Source organism: Saccopteryx bilineata, chromosome 9, assembly GCF_036850765.1.
Source record: "Saccopteryx bilineata isolate mSacBil1 chromosome 9, mSacBil1_pri_phased_curated, whole genome shotgun sequence".
Lineage (NCBI taxonomy): Eukaryota > Metazoa > Chordata > Mammalia > Chiroptera > Emballonuridae > Saccopteryx > Saccopteryx bilineata.
Window position 1 is genome coordinate 18,723,288 of NC_089498.1, and position 25,718 is coordinate 18,749,005.

General features: G+C 45.3%; 1 protein-coding gene across 5 annotated transcripts in view; it reads left to right on the plus strand.

Moving 5' to 3' along the window:
• The window catches only part of PRMT7 (protein arginine methyltransferase 7), a 59,490-nt gene that overhangs the window by 6,164 nt on the left and 27,608 nt on the right, over positions 1-25,718 (plus strand). For 4 of the 5 annotated variants that reach the window (XM_066243495.1, XM_066243496.1, XM_066243493.1 and 1 more), the window contains exons 3-5: positions 3,107-3,143; positions 12,601-12,750; positions 23,212-23,320. In XM_066243495.1, coding sequence (XP_066099592.1) covers positions 3,107-3,143; positions 12,601-12,750; positions 23,212-23,320 — 296 coding nt within the window. Of the gene's footprint in view, positions 1-3,106; positions 3,144-7,114; positions 7,229-12,600; positions 12,751-23,211; positions 23,321-25,718 lie in introns of those variants that run through there. The other variant, XM_066243497.1, reaches the window with a different exon arrangement.

Below are 25,718 nucleotides of genomic sequence, written 5' to 3' on the forward strand. Positions count from 1 at the left end.
GGATGCAGTGGTGGAAGAAGAGAGAAAATTTAAGAAGCATGATAATTTCTGGTTAGAGTGACTAGGTGCATGGAACTGTTGTTTCCTAAGAACGCAGGATGAATTGGTGGTGTTGGGGAGGGGAAGGTGATGGAGAAATAGATGTTTGGACATCCAATAGAGAGGCCAGCGAGCAGATGTGTGAGTCTGGAGATAATTTGCAGTTGTTAGTGAAAGTTGAAACAGGGCTCTCAGAGACAGCATGGAGTGAGAAAGGTAGAAGGTGGAAGGAGTTCTGGAGTAGCTGAGGAGGCCCGAGAACCAGGAGGGAATGGCCAGAGAGTAAAGAGGAAAGTGTTTCAGGAAGAGGGAGTGTCCATCAGGGCCAGAGAAGTCCTGGATGTTAGCAATTGGAGCGAGCTGGTTTTGGTTAAGGAGAGTGATGTTAGCAAAGTATGGGGAGTGAATGGGTGATGAGGCAGGGAAGATGGGAAGTGACAGTGCCTCTTAAAAAGTGGAGAAAGGTTATAAAGGACCAGATTTCAACTCAACATCCATAGGAAGGTTCAGATGTTAAAACCTTGATGTGCCATGAAAGAACCCTACCCTTTTATTTTTTTAATTATTCATTTTAGAGAAGAGAGACAGAAAGAGAGAAAGAGAGAGAGAGAGAGAGAAGGGGGGGAGGAGCAGGAAGCATCAACTCCCATATGTGCCTTGATCGCCGCAAGCCCAGGGTTTTGAACCAGTGAGCTCAGCGTTCCAGGTAGAAGCTGGATACACTGCACCACCACAGGTCAGGCGAGAACCCTACCCTTTTAGTGCTGTGCTCTTGAAAGTGTAGAGTACGATTGCCTGTGTTCCAGTTGCCTGGAACACCAGTTCAAATACTGATTTCTAGACTTCCCGCCCATTCTGGATCAGAGTCTCTTTGTATGTTTGCTGGGAATCTGCATTTAAAGTTAGCCCTGCAGCCCTGGCTGGATGGCTCGGTTGCTTGGAGCATCATCCCAAAGCACAGGTTGCCGGTTTGCTCCGCGGTTGGGGCACATGCAGGAACAGCTCGATGTGTCCCCCCCGCTCTCCCTCTCTCCCTCTCTCCCTCTCTTCCTCTCTCCCTCTCTCCCTCTCTCCCTCTCTCCTCCTCCCCCTTCCTCTCACTGAACTCAATAAAATAAATTTAAGTAAATAAATAAAGTTAGCCCCGCAGTGATTCTATGTTGACCTGAGGCTGGAGGTCGTCTGTTTAGTGGGAGTGCCTCAGCTTTCACCTGCAACTCTCAGAAAGCATCTTTGGGCTGGGCCTGCTGACTGCTCGGGACTCATCCTGACCCTTCTAGAGGTTTTCAAATTTGTAAATTGCTACTGTCAAAAAAATGGATAATAAACTCTCCTCCCTTTAACACTCTGTCGTTTGGTCAACTCTTATTTTTCCCCGGTGTTAAACTTAAGGGAAAATGCTGGTCATACTGCTCACATATACGGCAGATGCTTATTTTCCCTTTCCCCACTTCCTCTCCCTAGTGTTAGATCTGTGGTTATCCCAATGTACAAACGTATATAAGATTATGTAAAGTATTAGAGAAATTGAGTCTTAGTTACTCTGAGGAAAAAAATGTGTGACTTATAACATCCATATGTTAGTGGCTTTGGAGTTACTGTGACAAGGCTAACTACTAGAGCATTCTTAGATCTGAGGTTCTTTGCTAAAAATACATATTTTTTTTTGAGATTTTTTATGTAGTACCAGAGAATTATAGCATTTAACTGTCAATATAAGAAATCCCAAGGCTCAGTGGATAGAGCATCAGCCCAGTGTGCAAATGTCCCGGGTTTGATCCCCAGTCAGGGCACACATGAGGAGTAACCATCTTCTTCTCTCCTCCTGCTCCCCTTTCTCTCTCTCTTCCCCTGATGGTTCCATTGGTTCGAGCTTCAGCCTCAGGTGCTAAGGACAGCTCAGTTGATTTGAGCATCCGGCTCCAAACAGGGGTTGCCAGGTCCCGGTTGGGGTGTATGCAGGAGTCTGTCTCTCTATCTCCCCTCCTCTCACTTAAAAAAGAAAGAGAGAAAGGGAGGGAGTGAGGGAGGAAAGGAAAGGAAAGGGAAAGGGAAAGGGAAAGGGAAAGAATTCCAAATCTGTAGATAAGATTTTTAAGAGTTTATTTGAGCCAAACTGACGACATATGCCCAGGCGCCAGATCTTAAATCCACCAGATAATAAGTTTTGTAGTTTATTCTATCCATTTGAAATTAAGGAGTGAAGTAAGATTACATGAAGATAGGAAAGCCTGACTGGGTGGTGGCGCAGTGGATAGAGCGTCGGACTGGGATGCAAAGAACCCAGGTTCGAGGCCCCTAGGTTGCCAGCTTGAGTGAGGGCTCATCTGGTTTGAGCAAAAGCTCACCAGCTTGAGCCCAAGGTCACTGGCTCGAGCAAGGGGTTACTCGGTCTGCTGAAGGCCCGCTGTCAAGGCACATAGAAGAAGGCAATCAATGAAAACTAAGGTGTTGCAATGCGCAACGAAAAACTAATGATTGATGCTTCTCATCTCTTCATTCCTGTCTGTCTCTCCCTGTCTATCCCTCTCTCTGACTCTCTTTCTCTGTCTCTGTAAAAAAAAAAAAAAAAGAGATGGGAAAAAGTAAGGCAGGGATTGGCTTTTACGATAGTTAGCAAGATTATGTGCTTTCTTGAGGGTGGTTTATTTCTTATTTTTTAAAAGAATTTATTGATTTTAGAGAGAAGGGAGAAGTGGGGGAGGAGTGGGAAGCATCAACTCATGGTAGTTGTTTCTCATATGTGCCTTGACAGGCAAGCCCAGAGTTTCAGACTGGCAGCCTCAGCATTCCAGGTCGACGCTCTATCCACTACGTCACCACAGGTCTAGGGAGGGTGGTTTATTTCAAAGGTGTGTTAACTTAGGAATTTATGATCATAGCACCCTGTGTGGTTACTTTCCATAAAACCCCTTTTTTGTCCACATAATTCTATTAAAATAGTTTAAAATCTGCCTGGATGTTTGTTTCATCTGATTTAAAAATGCATTTTTATATGTGAATATATTCATAGGTTGATGTATCTTATCATTAGCTAAGGTTTCTGACCTCTCTTTTTGTTTTTTAGATCTTCTTATGCTGATATGCTACATGACAAAGACAGAGTAAGTGTTAAAGGAAACCATTATTTGATATGGGGTTTTGAAACCTTGGAGTACATGAAGACTGAAAACTCCCCCTGGTGGGGGAGGCAACACCCGTTGGAGACATGATGTTAGAATGATGCTGAGAGTCAGTGTGATGTAGTGGTTGGGAAATCAGTCAGGAGGCTGGGTCTTACTTCTGGCTCTGCAGCTGACCTGAGTGTGAAGTTGGAGAAAACATGGGAACTCTGTGGACCTCATTTATTAGAATTCAAAATGAGCGGGATGTACTAGCTGACCCCCATAACCTCTAGATAAAAATTCTCTAATTACATGATAATTAGAGAATTATCCTTGTATAGTCAGTTTGTAATTTAAAAATAAAATCATTCACCTTGTATAGTCAGTTTGTAATTTAAAAATAAAATCTCTAGCGGTCACTGCAGACTGCATTTTGTAAAGCAGATTTGGTTTTTATTGTAGAATAACATTTCAGCTTTCCTCGTTCATTTTTCTTTTATCTGAGTTTTCCCGTTTGAGTTATGGTCTTGTGATGTTAGCAGCCTAGAATTTCCTGGTGTACCAGAGTACTAGACTAGTCGATCTCATCTGGATGGTTTGGAAGCTAGGAGGCTTGAAGGAGAAGGAGGCAGGGCCAAGCTTAAAAACTGAGCAGTACAAGGCAGGAGAGGGAGCAGGGCTCATGGTGGGGTTGGTCATTAGGCTGCTTGGTGTCTCCTTCACCCAGCCTGCCTATGGTTTGGAAGCATGTGACAGAACAACCTTTTTTTTTTTTTTTTTAATTTTTTTTTTTTTTTTTTTTTTACAGAGGCAGAGATAGACAGGGACAGACAGACAGGAACGGAGAGAGATGAGAAGCATCAATCATCAGTTTCTCGTTGCGAGTTGTGACTTCTTAGTTGTTCATTGATTGCTTTCTCACATGTGCCTTGACCGCGGGCCTTCAGCAGACCGAGTAACCCCCTGCTGGAGCCAGCAACCTTGGGTCTAAGCTGGTGAGCTCTTTGCTCAAGCCAGATGAGCCCACGCTCAAGCTGGCGACCTCGGGGTCTCGAACCTGGGTCCTTCCGCATCCCAGTCCGACGCTCTATCCACTGCGCCACCACCTGGTCAGGCCAGAACAACCTTTTTAAGCATCATTTGTGTGTAGGCACTAGGTGCCTCCCTAATTTTCATTACATATCTGAGTGCCTTTGATGAACTGTTGGGAAATTATGGAATGTGGAATGAACATTGTTATTGGCTATTCACTACTCTCTAGCTTAGTGGTTGTGGCTTCTTATTGACTCCTGAGGCTGTGAGCCTCTCTGGTTTTAGTATCGTCTACAGAGAGGGTCTTTTTTGTCCCAGCTTTCAGGGAACTTGGACAAACAGTATTGCCATCCATCCAGTCAGCAAAGCCAGAAACACGGCACCCTTTTCCTCATCTAAACCTGCAATCTGTCATCAAATTCTGTGGATCTTTTAACCCCACGGCTTTCTCAGCCCTCATTTATTGGTGTTGGCCCTTCCTTCCTTCCTTTTCATAGCAGCCCAAGGTTTCTTTTCTTTTTTATTGATTGATTTATGAGACAGAGAAGAAGGGAGAGAGAGAAAGAAAGCATTCATTTGTTGTTCCACTTAGTTGTGCATTCTTTGGTTACTTCCCGATGTGCCCTCACTGGGGATTGAACCTGCAATCTTGGTGTTTTGGGATGATACTCTAACCAGCTGAGCTAACTGGCTAGGTCCCAAGAGTGTCTTTCTGAAATGCGGGTCTGACCATGTTACACTTCTACTTATAACCTTTCAGTGGCCTCTCATTGCTTTCGGGACAAAATTCAAATTCCTTGGCAGAACATTCATAACTCTTCATTATTTAACCCTTTAATTTTTGCTCTTCCTCCCAACTCTGCACATGAGGAAATGGGGTCAGAACTCGCTGGTTAGTGGCAGAGCCAAGACAAACATGTTTTACTACTTTTGCTGGTGCCTTACATTTTGTTGTTGTTTTAGAATAACCGTTATTCCCATAAAATTTTTTTTTTTTAAAGAGTAAAGTGGTTTATTTTGATTTTTTTTTTTTTTTTTTTACAGGGACAGAGAGTCAGATAGAAGGATAGATAGGGACAGACAGACAGGAACGGAGAGAGATGAGAAGCATCAATCATCAGTTTCTCGTTGCGACACCTTAGTTGTTCATTGATTGCTTTCTCATATGTGCCATGACCGCGGGCCTTCAGCAGACTGAGTAACCCCCCGCTTGAGCCAGTGACCTTGGGTCCAAGCTGGTGAGCTTTTTGCTCAAGCCAGATGAGCCCGCGCTCAAGCTGGCAACCCCGGAGTCTCGAACCTGGGTCCTTCTGCATCCCAGTCCGACGCTCTATCCACTGCGCCACCGCCTGGTCAGGCCCATAAAATTACCTTATACTTGTTTGCAGTCAGTCCCAGTGCCCATCCCAGCCAACTACTGGGATCTACTTTCTGTCTCTTACTCATTTTGCCTTTTCTAGAGATTTCATATAAGTGAATTTATATGATATATACCTTAGGTGTGTATTTTCATATTTTTGAAGTTCATGTTGAGTATGTATTAGCATTCATTTCTTTAAAAAAATTTTATTGAATTTATTGGGGTAACATTGTCTAATAAAATTATATAGATTTCAGGTGTACAATTCTATAATACATCATCTGTATATTGTGTGTTCACCACCCAAAGTCAAGACCCCTTCCAAGTATTTGTTTCTTTTTATTGCTGAATAGTATTCCATTATAGGGGTATAGCAACTGTATTTTGTTTATTCATTTACCAATTGACAGAGATTGGGAGTATTTTTAGTTTTTAGCTATTTTGAATTTTGAATTGTCCTATTGTAAACATTCACATACAAGTCTTTATGTGGAAACATGTTTTTATTTCTTTCAGCTGGATATATGAGTAGCATTGCAGGGTCTATATGTTAAGTGTATATTTAACTTTGTGATTTTAATTTTCACTTTTTTAATTAATAGTGTCAAAGATCTTTTTTTTTTTTTTTTTTTGTATTTTTCTGAAGTTGGAAACGGGGAGGCAGTCAGACAGACTCCTGCATGCGCCCGACTGGGATCCACCCGGCACGCCCACCAGGGGGCGATGCTCTGCCCATCTGGGGCGTTGCTCTGTTGCAACCAGAGCCATTCTAGCACCTGAGGCAGAGGCCGTGGAGCCATCCTCAGCACCCAGGCCAACTTTGCTCCAATGGAGCTTTGGCTGCGGGAGGGGAAGAGAGAGACAGAGAGGAAGGAGAAGGGGAGGGGTGGAGAAGCAGATGGGTGCTTCTCCTGTGTGCCCTGGCCGATGCTCTACCACTGAGCCAACCGGACAGGGCCAAAGATCTTTTTATGTGCTTATTTGTAGTATATCTTGGTGTAATTTAGGTATTTTTTCTTTTTTTGAGACTTTATTTATTGATTTTAGAGCTAGGAGAGAGAGAGAAAGAGAGGGAGGGGGCAGGAGCAGGAAGCATCAACTCGTGTAGTAGTTGCTTCTCATATGTGCCTTGACCGGCAAGCAAAGGCTTTTTGAACTGCAACCTCAGAATTCCAGGTCCATGCTCTGTCTATTGCGCCACCACAGGCCAGGTGGTGTAGTTCAGTTATGAACATAGGTAGACTCTGGATAGACACTGCTGTCATTAATTTGAAGAGAATGCTAACCCTGGTTTACTGTTCAGGATGTTGCTTATCAGGGTTCTCAGGTGATCAATCAGCTCATGGCTGGAGTGAGACTCCCAGGCCAGCTCCCAGGTCCCCTCAGTGCTACCCAGAGAAAACAGCGCCCCCCCCTTTTCCAGGATGTAATGTATTTGATGGTCAGATTTCTAGTTCCAACAAATTCTAACAGTTGCCATACTGATTTTTTTTTTTTTAACTGAATTCTTTTTTTTTTTAATATTTTTTTTAACTTTATTCAGTTTTTTTTAGAGAGAGAGAGAGAGAGAGAGAGAAGGGAGAGGAGCAGGAAGCATCAACTCTCATATGTGCCTTGGCCAGGCAAGTCCAGGGTTTTGAACCGGCGACCTCAGCGTTCCCAGGTCGACACTTTATCCACTGAGCCACCACAGGTCAGGCGCCATACTGATTTTTAAAAACTCTTTCTTATTATGGTAGAAAACACATAACATCAAAGTTCATACTGATTTTATTCAAGACATAAATGTATTTACTTTAAGGATCAAATAGTTCTATAAAGCCTATTGTGAAAACAGCAGTCCTCTAGTATATCATTTCCCCCAGACAAAATAAAAAAATTTTTTTTTTTTTTTTAGATTTTATTTGTTGGTTTTTGGAGAGAGGGGAGAGAGAAAGAGAGGGAGAGGAAGAGGGAGAAAGAGGGGGAAGAAGCAAGAAGCATCTACTAGTAGTACTTGCTTGCCTTGACCAGGCAAGCCCAGGGATTTGAACCAGTGACCTCAGCGTTCCAGATCGAGGCTTTATCCACTGTGCCACCACAGGTCAGGATGAAAATATTTTCATACTTAACCTCACAGGCAGCCTATTTCTCTCTTTGAACTGTTTGTTTTGTGTTTACGTCCATATCTAAATAACTATTATCTATTGACTTCCCACTGTGAGAGCTGATAAGTTGATTTCCTTTCACCTTGTTCCCCTTCCCTCTCATTACAGAGTTTGTGCAAAGTCAGTATTCAGTGTTTCAGTAGGCGAGTCACTTAAACTGTTTGTGCCCTTGTTTTCTCCTCTGTAAAATAGAGAAAATAGTAGTTAAAATCATATATTTATTAGGATTATATAAACACTATTCATAGTTGAGCTATGTGATATATTCCGTTTACTTTTCTTTTCTTGCATAACTGTTGCTAATAATTATCTTATTTTTTGCCTGACCTGTCTGTGGTGGCATGGTGGATAAAGCATCTGCATCCCAGTTCGATGCTCTATCCACTGCGCCACTGCCTGGTCAGGCGTGGATAAAGCATCAACCTGGAATACTGAGGTTGCTAGTTTGAAACCCCAGGCTTGTCCAGTCAAGGCACAAAGGAGAAGCAGCTATCTACTATGAATTGATGCTTCCCGCTCCTCTTCCCTTCTCTTTCTTTCTCTGTCTCTCCTTTTTCTAAAAAAAAAATAATTCAGGCCTTGGTTGGTTGGCTCAGCAGTAGAGCGTCACCCCGGCATGTGGAAGTCCTGGGTTCAGTTCCTGGTCAGAGTACACAGAAGCGCCCATTTGCTTCTCCACCCCGCCCCCTCCTTTCTCTCTGTCTCTGTCTTCCCCTCTGCAGCCAAGGCTCCACTGGAGCAAAGTTGGCCCAGGTGCTGAGGATGGCTCCATGGCCTTTGCTTCAGGTGCTAATGGCTCCAGCTGCAACGGAGCAATGCCCCAGATGGGCAGAGCATCGCCCCCTGGTGGGCATGCCAGGTGGATCTCAGTCAGGCACATGTGGGAGTCTACCTCTGTGCTTCAGGAAAATACAAAAAAAAAAATCAATAAATAAAATCTTTAAAATAATTATTATCTTAATTTTTTTTTTTTTCATTTTTCTGAAGCTGGAAACAGGGAGAGACAGTCAGACAGACTCCCGCATGCGCCCGACCGGGATTCACCCGGCCCGCCCACCAGGGGCGGTGCTCTGCCCCCCAGGGGGCGATGCTCTGCCCATCCTGGGCGTCGCCTTATTGCGACCAGAGCCACTCTAGCGCCTGAGGCAGAGGCCACAGAGCCATGCCCAGCGCCCGGGCCATCTCTGCTCCAATGGAGCCTTGGCTGCGGGAGGGGAAGAGAGAGACAGAGAGGAAAGCGCGGCGGAGGGGTGGAGAAGCAAATGGGCGCTTCTCCTGTGTGCCCTGGCCGGGAATCAAACCCGGGTCCTCCGCACGCTAGGCCGACGCTCTACCGCTGAGCCAACTGGCCAGGGCCTGCTTTTTTTTTTTATTATTCAGTGAGAGTAGGTAGGGAGAGAGCGAGCCTCCAGCATGCACCCAGACCAGGATCTACCCAGCAAGCCCACTAGGGGGCGATGCTCTGCCCATCTGGGGCATTGCTCTGTTGAGCAACGGAGCTCTTTTTTTTCTTTTTTTTTTTTTGTGTGACAGAGACAGAGAGATAGAGAGTGGAACAGATGGGGATAAACAGACAGAAAGGGAGAGAGATGAGAAGCATCAGTTCTTCATTGCAGCACCTTAGTTGTTCACTGATTGCTTTCTCCTGTGTGTCTTGACCAGGGGGCTACAGCAGAGTGAGTGATCCCTTGCTCAAGCCAGCAATCTTTGGGCTCAAGCCAGTGACCATGGGGTCATGTCTATGATCTCATGCTCAAGCCAGTGAATCTGTGCTCATGCTGGTGAGCCCACGCTCAAGCTGGTGATGTCGGGGTTTCAAATTTGGGTCCTCTGCGTCCCAGACTGATGCTCTATCCACTGCGCCACCACCTAGTCAGGCTGCAATGGAGATCTTCTTAGCTCCTAAGGTGGAGGCTGTGTAGCCATCCTCAGCACCCGGGGCCAACTTGCTTCAATTAAGCCATGGCTGCAGGAGGGGAAGAGAGAGAGAGAAGCAAGAGGGGGAGGGGTAGAGAAGAGGATGGGCACTTCTCCTGTGTGCCCTGACCAGGAATTGAATCCAGGACGTCCATATGCTGGACCAGTGCTCTACCAGTGAGCCAACCAGCCAGGGCTTGCTTTGTTTTCTATTTATACATCAGTTTTTTACGCCCAAACTTTCCTCCAGTTTTCTAAATTTTCTTTCAGAAGTAAAGGTCAAACATTCAGCTGTTCTGTCAGTTTATTTTCTTGGACATGTCTTTGGGATCCTTTTGATCTGCTCTATTGTGGATGAAGGTGCTCCCCAGACCTTCTATGTATGTCAGCTTGGAGTTCTTGTTTATTATCTTGTATATTATTGAGCCCTCTGTTTCCTGTGTGGTTAACTCTTTTTAGTGAAGCACATCCTTCTTCAGTTTCCTGTGAGAAGGTAAGGTTTTTGAGAGACTTTGTTTATTTAAAAACTTTTTTTTTTGTATTTTTTTCAAAGTGAGAAGTGGGGTGGGGGGCAGGCAGACAGACTCCTGCATGCGCCTGCTAACTGGGATTCACCTGGCATGCCCACCAGGGGACGATGCTCTGCTGCTACCAGAGCCATTCTAGAGCCTGAGGCTGAGGCCGTGGAGCCATCCTCAGCACCCGGGCCAACTTTGCTCCAATGGAGCCTCGGCTGCGGGAGGGGAAGAGAGAGATAGAGAGGAAGGAAAGGGGAAAGAGTGGAGAAGCAGATGGGTGCTTCTCCTGTGTGCCCTGGCCAGGAATCGAACCCAGGACTTCCACACACTGGGCTGACACTCTACCTCTGAGCCAACTGGTCAGGGCCAAAACTTTTTTTTTTATACCCTTATACTCTAAAACTTAGACGGAATATGGATTCTAATTTGGAAACCTCTTCCCTTCATTATTTTGGCATTACTATGAGTCTTGTGAAATTCATTGTTGCTATTTTGAGGTCTGGTACCATTCTTTTTATTTTATTTTATTTTTAGTTTAAAATAGCCCTGGCCAGTTGGCTCAGTGGTAGAGCACTGGCCCGGCATGTGGATGTCCCAGGTTTGATTCCTGGTCAGGGCACACAGGAGAAGCATCCATGTGCTTCTCTACCCATCCCCTTCTTGCTTCTCTCTCTCTCTTCTCCTCTGTCCTGCAGCTATTGGCTCAATTAGAGTGAGTAGGCCCCAGGAGGTGAGGATGGCTATATGGCCTCCGCCTCTAGGTGCTGAAAAATGGCTCTGGAGCAAGGGCCCCAGATGGGCAGAGCATCGCCCCCTAGTGGACTTGCTGGATGGATCCTGGTAGGGGCACATGCGAGAGTCTGTCTGTGCCTCCCTCTCCTCACTAAAAATCAAATTAAAATTAAATAAATAAAATATATATGCTTGACCAGGTGGTGGCACAGTGGATAGAGCGTTGGACTGGGATGCAGAGGACCCAGGTTCAAAACCTGGGTCTTAAAAGATTTACAGATATCTTCCCATGATTTTTAGTTATTCTTAACAGAAGGTTATTCAGCTAAGCTCTTACAGATGGAAGATGTATCTGTTAAGTTACTAAAGACCAGAACTGAAAAACTTCATAATGCAAATAAATAATTTCCTGAGGGGGAAAATACATTTTAGACAAGGAAGCTGTATGAATTAGAGTCCAGTAAAGAAACCAAAAGCCACATTACATGTTTCATCAGGGAATTGTTTACACAGGTGTGGGAGGACTGGGAAGCAAATGAGAGCCCTGAGGTAAACATGGGAGAGGAAGAGCAGGAAGCAGCTACCTTGCCCAGTGGGGAAACAGAGAGAAGATTGAGGTTTTCCAAATCTAGAAGCTTGAAGGAGAGGTCCTGTGGAGCTTGTGCCCAAGTTTCCAAGAGGGATACCTGTTTGAGTGCTGCTACTCCCTCAGAGGGGCCCAGGAGGCTGGTTATGGGAGTGCTGGCAGGAGCTGGCATCTGGAACCAGCTGCTTTGCATGGGAGGACACTGATGAAAGCAGCAGCCATACAGGAAGGGGACAACGTTTTTCCCTCCTACAGTGTGTCCATAAAGTCATGGTGCACTTTTGACCGGTCATAGGAAAGCAACAATAGACGATAGAAATGTGAAATCACCAAATAAAAGGAAAACTCTCCCAGTTTCATACCTATTCAGTTCGATGTGGGCTCACGCACTGATTGTTTAGGGCTCCTTAGGTAGCTATCCCGTATAGCCTCTACAGACTCGTCACTGACTGATGGCCTACCAGAACAGGGTTTCCTTCAACTGCTTATCCCATCGAGTAATGTTATTCCTGTGTGGTGGCGCTTCATTATATGATAAATGCGCTGATATTCACGTTGCACTTTGGTCACGGATTGGAATTTAGCGAGCCACAGAACACATTGAACTTTCCTCTGTACCGTCCACATCTCGACTGGCATGGCCATGGGCTGATCCACTGTATACACGGTGTTGCGTCATCATCTGCGCATGTGCACATGCTGCCACATCATCCTACAGAAACTGGGAGGGTTTTTCTTTTATTTGGTGCAGATTTCACATTTCTCTCGTCTTTTGTTGCTTTCCTGTGACCAGTCAAAAGTGCACCATGACTTTACGGACACACTGTACTTTCCAGTCTCCCTCTGGATCCATCTATGTGCCTAACAGCTGGGAAGAGGAGGAGGTGTTTTCAGGGCCCAGCATCACTAAGCAGACTATAGAAAATGGGTGTGGAGGGGAGAGACATTGCTTAATAAAGGGCAGGAGGCTGACCCAGTGCTCTGGTGCTCTCATAGGGCCTGCCCGACTCAGCTAGCCATTGCTATTCCTCGAGGGGCCAGAAAGGCCATGAGGTCATGATTTACACTGCTGCTGCCAACCGTGACTCCAAAACTTCACAAAGCAACTTTCTACTTATTTAAAATAACTAGTATGAAGTGACAGCTATTTCTTCTTTTCTCCTAGAATGTAAAATACTACCAGGGTATCCGGGCTGCTGTGAGCAGAGTGAAGGACAGAGGACAGAAAGCCTTGGTTCTCGACATCGGCACGGGCACTGGACTCTTGTCGATGATGGCAGTCACAGCAGGCGCCGACTTCTGCTATGCCGTCGAGGTAAGCCACACTCTTCAGGTGTGTGTTGTGCTTCTTGTGTAGGAAGTCCCTGATGCCCCTTGCATTTGCCTATCCATTTGTTTACAGACATTCACAGAGTGCTCACTCAGTGCCAAGCACAGGCCCAGGTTCTGAGGCTATAGAACTGAATCTGACACAGTTTCTTCCTCCGGGGACATGTTTTCTCCTCTGAAAACTGGTTCTCAGCCTTGGCTGCATGTCAGGATCACTGAGGAGCTTTAAAAAATACTGATGCCTAGCTCTCCCTCCGTATTTCCCACTCCAGATTTTGATTTCATTATTCTTGTGGCCTAGGCTTTGAGATTTTTGAATATACACCAGGGTTGAGATCTACAACTTTATTTTTTTAATGTTTATTTTATTAATTTTAGAGAGTGAAGAAAGGAGGGAGAGAAAGACAGGAACATCAGTCTGTTCCTGTATGTGCCCTGACTGTGGATTGAACCAGCAACCTTTGCACTTTGGGACAGTGCTCAACTGAGCCATCTGGCCAGAGCTGAGATCCATTGCTTTCTTTTATTATTATTATTATTATTATTATTATTATTAAGTGAGAGGCAGGGAGGCAGAGAGACAGACTCCCGCATGCCCCCTGGGATCCAACTGGCAGGCCCTCTGCTGGGCAGTGCTCTACTCATCTATGACCATTGCTCCGTTGCTCAGCAACCGAACTGTTTGAGCTTTGGAGGCTAGGCTGTGGAGCCATTCTCAGTGCCTGGGCCAACTTGCTCGAACCAATCAAGATATGGCTGCAGGAAGAGAAGAGAGAGAGGGAGAGAGAAAGAAGGGAAGGAGGAAGGGTAGAGAAGCAGATGGTTGCTTGTCCTATGTGCCTGGACCAGAAATTGAACCTGGGACTTCCACATGCCAGGCCAAAACTCTACCACTGATCCAATCACCCAGGGCCCCATTACTTTCAATGTTCCTATCTTACTACGTTTACCAATCGTTTGTCAATCTGCCATTTCTTTCCTGTAATCAAACATTAAACATATGTTATTGTTGAAATCCATAGGAGTCCGAAAAGACCAGAGTAACAGGCTTTATTGAAAGGAAGAAAGGAACCCTGCTGGGCACTTCTTCCCGGGGAGAAGAGCGCCGGTTACAGACTAGGGGAAAATTATATAGTGTTTGGGAGCGCCAGAGAGGGTACTGAGTCAAAAGTTCTGGTATGTTCCCTTTTACAATTTTAGAATTTCAGCTTTCTGGAGTGCTCCTTCTTGGGGCAGGTTGACCAGCTTCTTGGAATTCCTCTGCCTCAGGGGTGATACTCCAGTAAGGGTGAGGTCAGGCAGCCAGGTGGAACAATAAAAGGGCAGTTGGAGTTGTGGTAAATTCATATATCTATCATTTCTCAACTCTGTGGTATAATAAAAAAGGAAAAGAGGTGGGGAGAAGGAAAGAGTATGGGGTTCAGGAAGGAGGTTTGTCTCTGACCGGCCATCTTCTGGAGCTACTTCCTGCTATTATCCCTATTGGGAGCCTCCTTTGTGAACCCCCCCTCCCCCTCGGGGTAGTTGGAGTAGGGGTTGTAGGTAATCCTGGTGATTTCTCTCATTTGAGCCTGCAAGAACTTGATAAAGACAGAGGCAAGCATTAAAATTAGGCACAGGATTAGGATTGGTCCTATAATTGGTGCTAGCATCGAGAATAAGGGTTTTTTCCACCATTGTTCGGAGTAGGGGTGTATTTATAGGGTTCCAGATTATTCTGTTTCACGAGGTCAGGTTTCAGGGTTGGTGTGTAGGGTTAGGTAGATTTTTTTTTTTTTTTTCATTTTTCTGAAGCTGGAAACAGGGAGAGACAGGCAGACAGACTCCCGCATGCACCCGACCGGGATCCACCCAGCATGCCCACCATGGGGCGACGCTCTGCCCACCAGGGGGCGATGCTCTGCCCATCCTGGGCATCGCCATGTTGCGACCAGAGCCACTCGAGCACCTGAGGCAGAGGCCACAGAGCCATCCCCAGCGCCCGGGCCATCTTTGCTCCAATGGAGCCTCGGCTGCAGGAGGGGAAGAGAGAGACAGAGAGGAAAGCACAGCGGAGGGGTGGAGAAGCAAATGGGCGCTTCTCCTGTGTGCCCTGGCCGGGAATTGAACCCGAGTCCTCCGCACACTAGGCCGACGCTCTACCGCTGAGCCAACTGGCCAGGGCTAGATTTTTTTCAATTTTCTGATTGGTGAAGGTCTGCATGCTGTTCTGTAAGAAATAAGAGGCAGGGTTCAAAAGTTAGAAAAATAAATAGGAGAGTCAGTGGACTAATAAAAGGCAATAGTCAAGACACCCAGTTTGTGTGAAACCACTGATTCCATGTTTACGAATTCGCTGGGCTTCAGAGAGAGAGAGAGAGAGAGAGAGAGTAGGAATAAGACAGGGAAGTGGCCAGTCCCCCTGCCCCTAGACCTACTTTTATAGAAATTCTCAAAGCAACAAGGAGAAGAATTACCTGTATAGCTCGTTTAGTCCTTAGATTGATGGGTAGTGTACTAGGAACTGGAAGAGGCTCATGAGGTCGGATTAGGTTGATATTTGGGGTGAGATAGATTAGGGTACAGGTTTCTGTCCAATTAGTAGGGAGACACATATAGGTGTTGGTCCTACATGAGTAGAAAGCACCTGATTGGTTGAGGCAGGTTGAGAGGTGAATAGAGACTAGAAGGACAAGGGGTCAGTTTCGTTTCTCTGTTTCTGAGCTCCATATGGTCAGGTTGAAGGAAAGAGTCGCCCTTAGCAGCAGTGGGAGTTGTCAGGATCACAGTGTGTGGACCTGTCCGCGTGAAATTCAGTCCTTGGGTGATGTACTGCTGGATGTGCCTTTTGGACAGTCTTTGAACAGTTTGCTGAGTAACCTGTAAATCCTGCAAGTACTTAGGGAAAGGGTGGTTACATTTCTACACTTTGCAGTTAGAGTTTAATTCCTAGTGACTACTGCTTCTAGCTGGAATTAGCAGCAGGTCCCAGCCTATAATAGGTATGGGGCATTGAGACAGGAGGAATAATGGAGACACTATACATTAAATAAAGCAACAAAATCAGACTGTCAATACCCACAGTAGAGATCTTTGAGGGATGAATAAAACTCAAATATTCAGGCAAGGCATAGTAGATGGCCCTTGTGTTTACAGGAAATGAGATTAGCTTATCTGCTACTTGGAAGAAATACCTTAGGCTCATGAATGATGTCCTTGGGCCTTCAGTGGCAATTCCCAGCATGCTAGGCAAGGTCAGGTCATAGGTAGCTGGAGCAGGGCTAGAAGAGACTGAACCCTCCCTCTGTGGAGCAAGGGGGAAGCTTACCTTCTCGTGTCCTTCTTTCCACAGCAATGATGTGTAAACCAGTAGGGCCGGGAAGCCTGGCAGGTTTCAATTTAATGACCTTTCTTTCCACTCTGGAGCAGGGCCCTGCTGGAATCCTATGAAGCCCTTTAGGGCGCTGGAGCCTTTAAGAGTGTATGCCAAAAGCTGGTATTTCCTGACTTCTTTTGGGCCTTATTTGCCTTTTCTGTTACTTCCTTGGTCATTATAGACCTTAAAAGCCACTGAGGGACTTGACTAAGAGAGCAAAATTGGGAATCCAGTGTCTAAAGAAGCCTACTAGACTAAGGAAAGAAAGGATTTGGTCTGCAGTGGTAGGTGGCTGGAGACTGCGGAGGGTCTGAGTTAGCTCTAGGGTGAGACCTCAGGTGGTAGGGGTTAAGGTGATGCCCAGATAGACTATGGACTAAGAGTGAAGTTGAGCCTTAGCTGAGAAGGCACGATATCCTTTCATGGTGAGGAAGTTAAGAAGGATGGTGGTGTGTCTCCTTGAGGCAGGCGGGGCGGGGGGGGGGGCTGCAGAGGAGTAGGTCATCTACATATTGTAAGAGAGTACTAGTTTTGAGATTGCTTTCTGCTAAATCCTGAGCTAGTGCCTGCCCAAACAAGTGTGGGCTGTTTTTGATCCTTTGGGGTAAAATAGTTCATGTAAGTTGCTGGGCTGCATTAGTGTCTGGGTCAGTTTAAATAAAGGTAAACAGAAAGTAAGAGTCAGGGTGTAGAGGAATGGCAAAGAAGGCATTCTTGAGGTCTAGGACTCTGAAGTGAGTGGTGTTTGAGGGAATGTGTGACAGTAACTTGTAGAGATTAGGGACTACTGGATGGAGGGGAATTATTGCCTCATTGATTAGATGTAAGGCTTGTACGAAGTGATAAGCCCCTGAAGGTTTTTGAACAGGAAGGATGGGAGTATTGCAGGGAGAGTCTGTGGGGATGAGTAAGCCTGGTTTAAGAGGTGGGTAATTATTGGTTTAAGGCCTTAGAAACAGACACAGTTACACATTAAACAAAGATTTTACAAATTATGAGTTAAGGAATTTAAATGAGCGTGCTTTACTTGTTTCAATTAAACTTATACTAGAGATATTTCTGACAAAAAAGGAGACAAATTACTTCAGCCTGTGAGGGGGGAGGAGGAGTTTAAGAACAAAATGGAGAAGGGAGGGGCCCTTCGCCAGCAGGGGAGGAGAAGAGAGAATGGTATTTGCAGGTGAATGAGAAAGAGGATTCAGCGAAGGGAAGAGAGGGGGCTTTCTGGACGGAAGAGACTCAAGCGAAAGAGATTTAGAGAGGGGTCTCGAGAAAGGGGTATCCCCGGGGGTCAGGCAGGAGGGAGAGAGAGTTGGGAGTCTGCAGAGAAGGAAAGATTAGGAGTGAAGGTTTTAGGTAAGGTTTCTTTGGCCTTACCTGCGTGTAGAACAAGTGGCACAGGAATTAAGGACAGGAGCGAAAGTAAAAGGAAGCCTGCACGTAAGGAATTTCTGATGCCTTCCCTGTCCAGTGGCAGTAATTGTCAAGATCTCTTAGGATATTGTAATTGAATGTCCCATTTTCAGGCCAATGGGAGTCATTGTCTAATTTGTATTGGGGCCATGTTACAGAAGAAAATGAGTTTTTTTGGCTTAAGGTCAGAGAGGCCCAACTTAGTGAGGTGTTTTGTTTTTTTTTAAGAGAATTTTTTTTTAATCTTTTTTTTTTTTTAATATTTTATTTATTGATTTTTAGAGAGAGAGAGAGAGAGGGGGAGAGAAGGGGGAGGAGCAGGAAGCATCAACTCCCATATGTGCCTTGACCAGGCAAGCCCAGGGTTTCGAACCGGCGACCTCAGTGTTCCAGGTCGACGCTTTATCCACTGCGCCACCACAGGTCAGGCCTTAGTGAGGTTTTTTATGAGACATCCTAGAGGGATCTGATCGGAAGGCTTAGACTCTGAGGAGCCCATAGTGGAGACAGGTGAGTAAGAAGAGGCGTCCCTGCCTTTTGTCACTGTCCCAAGAGGAGAAATCTCTGTGTGGGGGAGTCGTCCCTGATAGAGGTCGTCACCACCTGTCAGGGAGTTCCTAGAGAGAGAGAGTGGAGAGGTTTGGCTAGGCGCCTAGTCTTTCGTGCAGTCTGCTGAGACTGAAAGTCAAACCCCTCAAAACCTGAGGCGTGTCAGAGAAAACCATCCAACCAGAGAAAATTTTGTGGCAAAGAGAAGCCGACCGGGGAAGGGGAAGGGAGAAACTCCTTACCTTCTGGTCCAGCAGGGGTTCGGGACAGGGTTAGACTGCCGGCCAATCAACCTGCAATTACATGTCCAAACAGAATCAGGGAGTAAGCCCCGGACGAGCTGCCGCTGCCCATTGCTTCCCTGGTTGTAAGTTTGGACGGCAAAGAGGGATCGTCCAGGTAGTTAGTACCCTGTCCGGGGTTTCAGCACCAAATGTTGGAATCCATGGGAGTCCAAAAAGACCAGAGTAGCAGGCCTTATTGAAAGGAAGAAAGGAACCCTACCGGGTACTTCTTCCCGGGGAGAAGAGCGTCGGTTACAAACTAGGGGTGAGTTATATAGTGTTTGGGAGCGCCTGAAGGGGTACTGAGTCAAAAGTTCTGGTATGTTCCCTTTTACGGTTTTAGAATTTCAGCTTTCTGGAATGCTCCTTCTTGGGGCAGGTTGACCAGCTTCTTGGAATTCCTCTGCCTCAGGGGCGATAGTCCAGTAAGGGTGAGGTCAGGCAGCCAGGTGGAACAACAAAAGAGCAGTTGGAGTTGTGGTAAATTCATATATCTATCAGTTATCTTTCTGATAATGCAAATAATACATATCTTTGTTAAATATGAAATAAAATTAGTGTGTTAACTCAAAGTTTATGATTTTGGTGTATGTTCTTCTGAGCTTTGGGAGAGGGGACAAAATTTGGTTCATTTGGTAATTGAGTTGTAAATAGCAAAGTCCCAAAATAACAGTGACTTACCCAGGGTGGGAGTTTTTTGCTTTTTCATGTAAAGTTCAGAAGTCAGCACTCCCCAGACTGTTCTCCCAAGACTCCTTTCTTTTTTTTTTTTTTCATTTTTCTGAAGCTGGAAACGGGGAGGCAGTCAGACAGACTCCCGCATGCGCCTGACCGGGATCCACCCGGCATGCCCACCAGGGGGTGATGCTCTGCCCCTCTGAGACATCACTCTGTCGCATCCAGAGCCATTCTAGCGCCTGAGGCAGAGGCCACAGAGCCATCCTCAGCATCTGGGCCATCTTTGCTCCAGTGGAGCCTTGGCTGCAGGAGGGGAAGAGAGAGACAGAGAGGAAGGAGAGGGGGAGGGGTGGAGAAGCAGATGGGTGCTTCTCCTGTGTGCCCTGGCTGGGAATTGAACCCGGGACTCCTGCACGCTAGGCCGACGTTCTACTGCTGAGCCAACTGGCCAGGGCCCCAAGACTCCTTTCAGCTGCTTACCCCACCTTCTCCACAGCATGCCCTCATGGTCACGGTCTAGAAAGGTGGGCATTTTCAGCTAGGGAATTCCATGGTGTGTTTGGGGAACAAAGTCATCCAGAGTCTTGGCAAAGGGTGTCATGGTAGAAAAACCCAGAAAAGTAGATTGTAGCCAGATTGTGGAGGACGAAAGTGCCACAGTAAAGAGTTTTAACTCTAGCTCTGGCCAGGTGGGTCAGTGGATAGTGTTGTCTCAGTACACCGAGTTTGCGGTTTCAAACCCTGGTCAGGGCACATATGAGAAACAATCAATGAGTATACAACTAAATGCAACAAATAAGTGGAACAATAAGTTGATGTTTCTCTCTTTCTCCAATCAATGTAAAAATTTTTTTTAAAAAGAAAGAAAAAGATATCTTTAAAAGAAAAGAGTTTTAACTCTAATCTTGAGTTAAGTGTTTTGTTTTTTTTAAATCCACTTTTTTAAAGATTTTATTTATTGATTTTACAGAGAGAGGAAGGTGGAGAACGAGAAGTAGTTGCTTCACTCTAGCTGTTCATTGGTCGCTTGTTGTATGTGCCTTGACCAGGCAAGCCCAGGGTTTCGAACTGGCGACCTCAGTGTTCCAAGTTGACAGTTTATCTACTGCGCCACCACAGGCCAGGCTTCTTTTTTTTCTCTAATTTTATTTACTGATTTTAAAGAGAGGAGAGAGCGAGAGATAGGGAAGGGGGGGAGAGTGGGAAGCATCAGCTTGTAGTAGTTGCTTCTTGTATGTGCTCTGACAGGTTTCAGATGCGTGCTCCCAGCATTCCAGGACGATGCTTCATCTATCACCACCACAGGCCAGGCCTTGAGTTAAGTGTTCTTAACCCGAGATAAGAATAACAGGCTTCAGGTCTCCGTGAAAGTTCCGAGACTTGTTTGTATGTGCGAACGTGTATGTGACTGTACAATTAAATGTCGCAGGATTTCATGAAAAGAATTAAGGACCACTTCTCTGCCTTTTGGGGAGTTCTCAAGGTTTTTGAGCACATACAAAGAAATCTGTTTTAGGACGATTGCATTGATAACTTGAAGTAGATTTTATTATTATTTACCGATGAAGGAGCTAAGATGAGAGGTCCAAGTCTTACTCTAAAGTTTCACAGTTAATAACCTGGAAAGCTAGAATTGGAGCCTTGGTTTTCTGGGTCCTAATTATGGAGCTCTGTCCACAGTGGTAGCTTCTATAGGAGGGTATGCATGTGTGTTTGTGTGTGTGTGTGTGTGTGTGTGTGTGTGTGTGTGTGTGTGTGAAAGAGAGAGAGAGAGAGAGAGAGAGAGTGTATGTTTTCTAATGAAAGTATCTGAGAGTGCAACAAAGCCATAGACTAGTAAGAAGACCTCTGAGGAAGATGCTTTCTTGTGGGAAAGAATGCATTCCGGTTGGGTGTGGTAAATATTGTGGACTGCTGATTAGAAATCAAGTGAGAACATGTTTTTCAACAGAACTGATAGAACTATGCTCTAGGGTTTTTCCATCTCATTTAACTGGTCTAGCCTGTGATTCCTTTGGTAAATGCCTTGAAAACAAAGCATGGTCCTGGCTTCCTCACATTTTCCCTTTTTTTTTTTGACAGAGACAGAGGGAGAGTCAGAGAGAAGGACAGACAGACAGGAAGGGAGAGAGATGAGAAGCATCAGTTCTTTGTTGCAGCACTTTAGTTGTTTACTGATTGCTTTCTCATATGTGCCTAGCGACCCTGGACTCAAGCCAGCAACCCCATGCTCAGGCTGATGAGCCCATGCTCAAGTTGGATGAGCTCACGTCTAAGCCAGTTGATCCCACGCTCAAGCCAGCAACCTTGGGGTTTCAAACCTGGGTCCTCCGCGTCCCAATCCGATGCTCAATTCACTGTGCCACCGCCTGGTCAGGCATGTTTCCCTTTTTAAAACCAAGAGCTTTCCTAGGAATATCTAGCAAACTTGTCCTTGGGTGTCATTGGACAGAATAAGGTTAAATCCCACTTAACTTCCCTATCTTCATCAAGAAGGATTCAGTTGCCCTTAGACCAGACAGATGCACCAATTGAAAGGAGGTTCCAAAGTGATTTGAGTAGCAGGGGAGGATACAGAATGATGTTGGGAAGCCAACTTTAGGGTCCATTCCAGGCATTATTTTGGGTGAGATCTTGAGTTTTTGGTGGCTAAGGAGAGGGAGGTGATGAATGGTCAGATCCTGAAGGCTCAGTGGACAAGATGAGCTATGTCAGGAGGTGGGAGGACCTTAGGGGATATGTGAGCTCATGGTACTTTTGGGGAGGAGGCAGAGTGATTGGTGAGAACTGAGGGTGTGAGTTCCTTAGACTACATATTAAGCCAGATCCTAGAAATAATGTGCAACAGATTGTGAAGATTTTTTTCCCTAGCTGAGTTCACAGGTGTTCTTTACAAAAGAATACTGTATATCATTTCCCCTTGATTCTAGTTTAAAAAAAAAAGTATGTGTTCATGGTAGAAAATGCATAAAGACTTAAAAAAAAAAAGGAAATCTTGTCATTGTGACCAGTCACTTTATCAGGTTGTTGTATTTTCCTTCTTTGTGTGGCTGTATGTTTTATACTCTAATGTGGCCGGAGCTGTATAATCTAAATTAGTTTATAATCAAATCAGGGTGGGTAACTCTTTTTGCAGACCAGCAGTCAAAAACTACTGATTGTGCCTGACCTGTGGTGGCGCAGTGGATGAAGCGTCGACCTGGAAATGCTGAGGTCGCCGGTTCGAAACCCTGGGCTTGCCTGGTCAAGGCACATATGGGAGTTGATGCTTCCTGCTCCTCCCCCACTTCTCTCTCTCTGTCTCTCCTCTCTGTCTCTCCCTCTCCTCTCTAAAATAAATTAAAAAAACAAACAAAAAAAAAACTACTGATCTAAATTGTAGGAATTGGGAGGGGCTTATGTTTACTGCCATGCGAAGGGTTCAGGAAAGACTTCTGGAGAGGGTTTTTTTTGTGCTGCCCTGAGACGTTGGGTTTGCTTGGCGGGTGGGGCTAGGGCAGTGAAGACTCAGGTTTGCCTAGGAACAGTGAGTGTGGCTGGAGCATCACTTGTGGGAGGAAATAGGGTTGGAGGAACGGTGAGGGTGGGGAAAGCAAGGTTGTTTATATTATGGAGGGCCTTGAATACCATAAGAAAATATAGGTGGTATCCTCCAGCATTGTAGATTTGGGACAGTTTTGCTTACAGGTAGGTTTTACTTTTAACAGTCTTACTGTCCCAAGTCACAGATCACAGTTTTGTGAGACTAGTCTTCTAGCTCCCTCTAGCATGGCACTGACACCTGCTGTCCTTACTGGGTAGTGCAACCTCCTTGGGATTCCTTGCATTCCCCCTGTGTCTGGGGACTCCTAGCAGCAAGTTAAACCCAGCGGAATCTCATTCCTTTGTATTCATTTTCATGACAGACATCTGGTGAATAAAGTATTGAAGTTACACAGATGAAGTCCTGTTTATTTCAATTAAGTAGGCCCAAAGAAAGATTTCGCCTACATCTTGAATAGTGACAAAGTTATTATTTTGTATTTTGTATATTTGGAAGGAAATTCTGTAATGTAGTCCTCTTTTACTTCAAATCTTAGAACTACAATCAAGGAACATCTTGTTCATCACAGGTGTTAGGATGTTATTAAATTGCTTATTTTTCTTGGGTTTTGGCTTTTATTTCTAGGTTTTTAAGCCTATGGCTGATGCTGCTGTGAAGATTGTGGAGAAAAATGGCTTCAGTCATAAGATTAAGGTTATTAACAAGCATTCTACGGAGGTGACCGTGGGGCCAGGTAAGATCAATACTTACTGTGTTGATAGCTTTACTTGATTTTCTGAGAGGGTGGAAAAGGCTTATTCAAGTTAACTGGAATAAATGTATTCAGGTAATTGCAGAGATACACGGTCTCTCCATGGGTCTGAGTATAAGCACTTTGCTTCTCTACTAGTTTATTTCTCTGTTATCTAAAAACACATCAGCAATGAGCAAACCAGAGCAATAGCTCTGATGCAAACAAAACCTTCTTTTGCTTTAAGCAAGTTGGAATTCTTGTGTGGCTCAGCTCTCTGTGAGTTTCTCAAACTTTATCAGACGGAGTGAAACTAAGTAGACAGCTGAAAGAGCTGAACTAAGCTGAAAGAGTTTTGCTTAGTTCTGACATCTTGCTTCAGCATCTGACGTGAGGGATTTGCCGCCATAGCACAATCTCTCCGCGTTTCCAGAATATTTTCCGTAGTCTAGGAGTTTGAACTGGATTTCTAAAATTTCACACAATGCCATTGATCCCTGGAGAGCACAGTGGGAAGATTTGTGAAAGAAGCTTCTGGGGTCAGGTTGTGGGTATCACTCCAGTTGTTAAAAGTGCAGTGTTTTAGTATGAGGCATCACCGAAAGTCAGCATTTTTCTCCCGTTCATAAACAAACTTTTATGGAGAATCTGAAACATGCACAAAAGAGGGAGTGTCCCTTTTATTTATTTTTAAAACATGATACACATGCCTAACCAGGTGGTGGCACAATGGATAGAGCATCAGACTGGGACGCAGAGAATCCAGGTTTGAAATTTCAAGGTAACCGGTTTGAGCACTGTGTCGCTGGCTTGAGTATGGAGTCATAGACATGACCCCATGGTCGCTGGCTTGAGCAAGGGGTCACTCACTCTGTTGGCGCTCCCCCTGTCAAGGCACATATGAGAAAGCAATCTGAACAACTAAGGAGCTGCAATGAAGAATTGATGCTTCTCATCTCTCTCCCTTCCTGTCTGTCTGTCCCTCTCTCTGTCTCTGTCATACAAAAAAAAGAAACACATACAAAAGAATGCACAAATCATTATCTGATTATTTTTATTAATGTTGAAAAATTTATTGGTTTTAGATAGAGAAGGGAGAGAGAGAAACATCGATTAGTTCCATCCATTTATACATTTACTAGTTAATTCTTAAATTTCTTTCTTTCTTTTTTTTTTTTAAACTGTGATGGTGTGAGTCGTTAAAAGAAAATTAATCCTGGGGTTCAGGCCATGAAAAAAGAATAAAAAATGTGCAAACTTTAGGTTTCTTTACTTTTCCTGTCAACACAACATTGCAAAAGTCAGGGACTCTTAAAAAAAGAAAGAAAGAAACAGGGAATCTCTTCTGAAGAGAAAGGAAAGAAGAAGGGAAAGGAGAGGTGTGAGAGAGAAAAGGGAAGAAGGAGAGAAAAGAGAGAAGGAGAGAAGGAGCAGGGGAGGTAGCAAGAAAAGTATATCCAAATTACATAAGTAGCCCATCATTTGAGAGGTTGTTTTTTTTTTTTGTATTTTTCTGAAGCTGGAAACGGGGAGAGACAGTCAGACTCCCGCATGCGCCCGACCGGGATCCACCCGGCACACCCACCAAGGGGCGACGCTCTGCCCCTCTGGGGGGGGGTCGCTCTGTTGTGACCAGAGCCACTTTAGCGCCTGGGGCAGAGGCCAAGGAGCCATCCCCAGCGCCCGGGCCATCTTTGCTCCAATGGAGCCTCACTGCAGGAGGGGAAGAGAGAGACAGAGAGGAAGGAGAGGGGGAGGGGTGGAGAAGCAAATGGGCGCTTCTCCTGTGTGCCCTGGCCAGAAATTACTAGTTAATTCTTATATGTGCCCTGTGGGGATTAAATCCACAACCTTGGCATATTAGATGACACCCATCCCATTTTTATTATCTATCTATCTATCTATCTATCTATCTATCTATCTATTGACAGAGACAGAGAGAGTCAGAGGGACAGCCAGGGACAGACAGACAGGAAGGGAGAGTGACGAGAAGCATCAATTCTTGGTTACAGCACCTTAGTTGTTCAATGATTGCTTTCTCATATGTGCCTTGACCAAGGGTAGGGGGCTACAGCAGAGCAAGTGACCCCTTGCTCAAGCTAGTGAACCTGGGCTCAAGCCAGCAACCTTGGACTTCAAGCCAGCGACCTTTGGGCTCAAGCCAGTGACCATGAAGTCATGTCTATGATCCCACACTCAAGCCAGCAACCCTGTGCTCAAGCCGAATGAGCTCGCACTTTAGCCGGCATCTCGGAGTTTTGAACCTGAATCCTTTGCATCCCAGTTTGATGCTCTATTCACTGTGCCAACGCCTGGTCAGACAACAGCCATTCCATTTTTAATCAACATTATTGAGGTCTAAATTACATATGGTTAATGCACTTATTTTAAGTGTATAGTT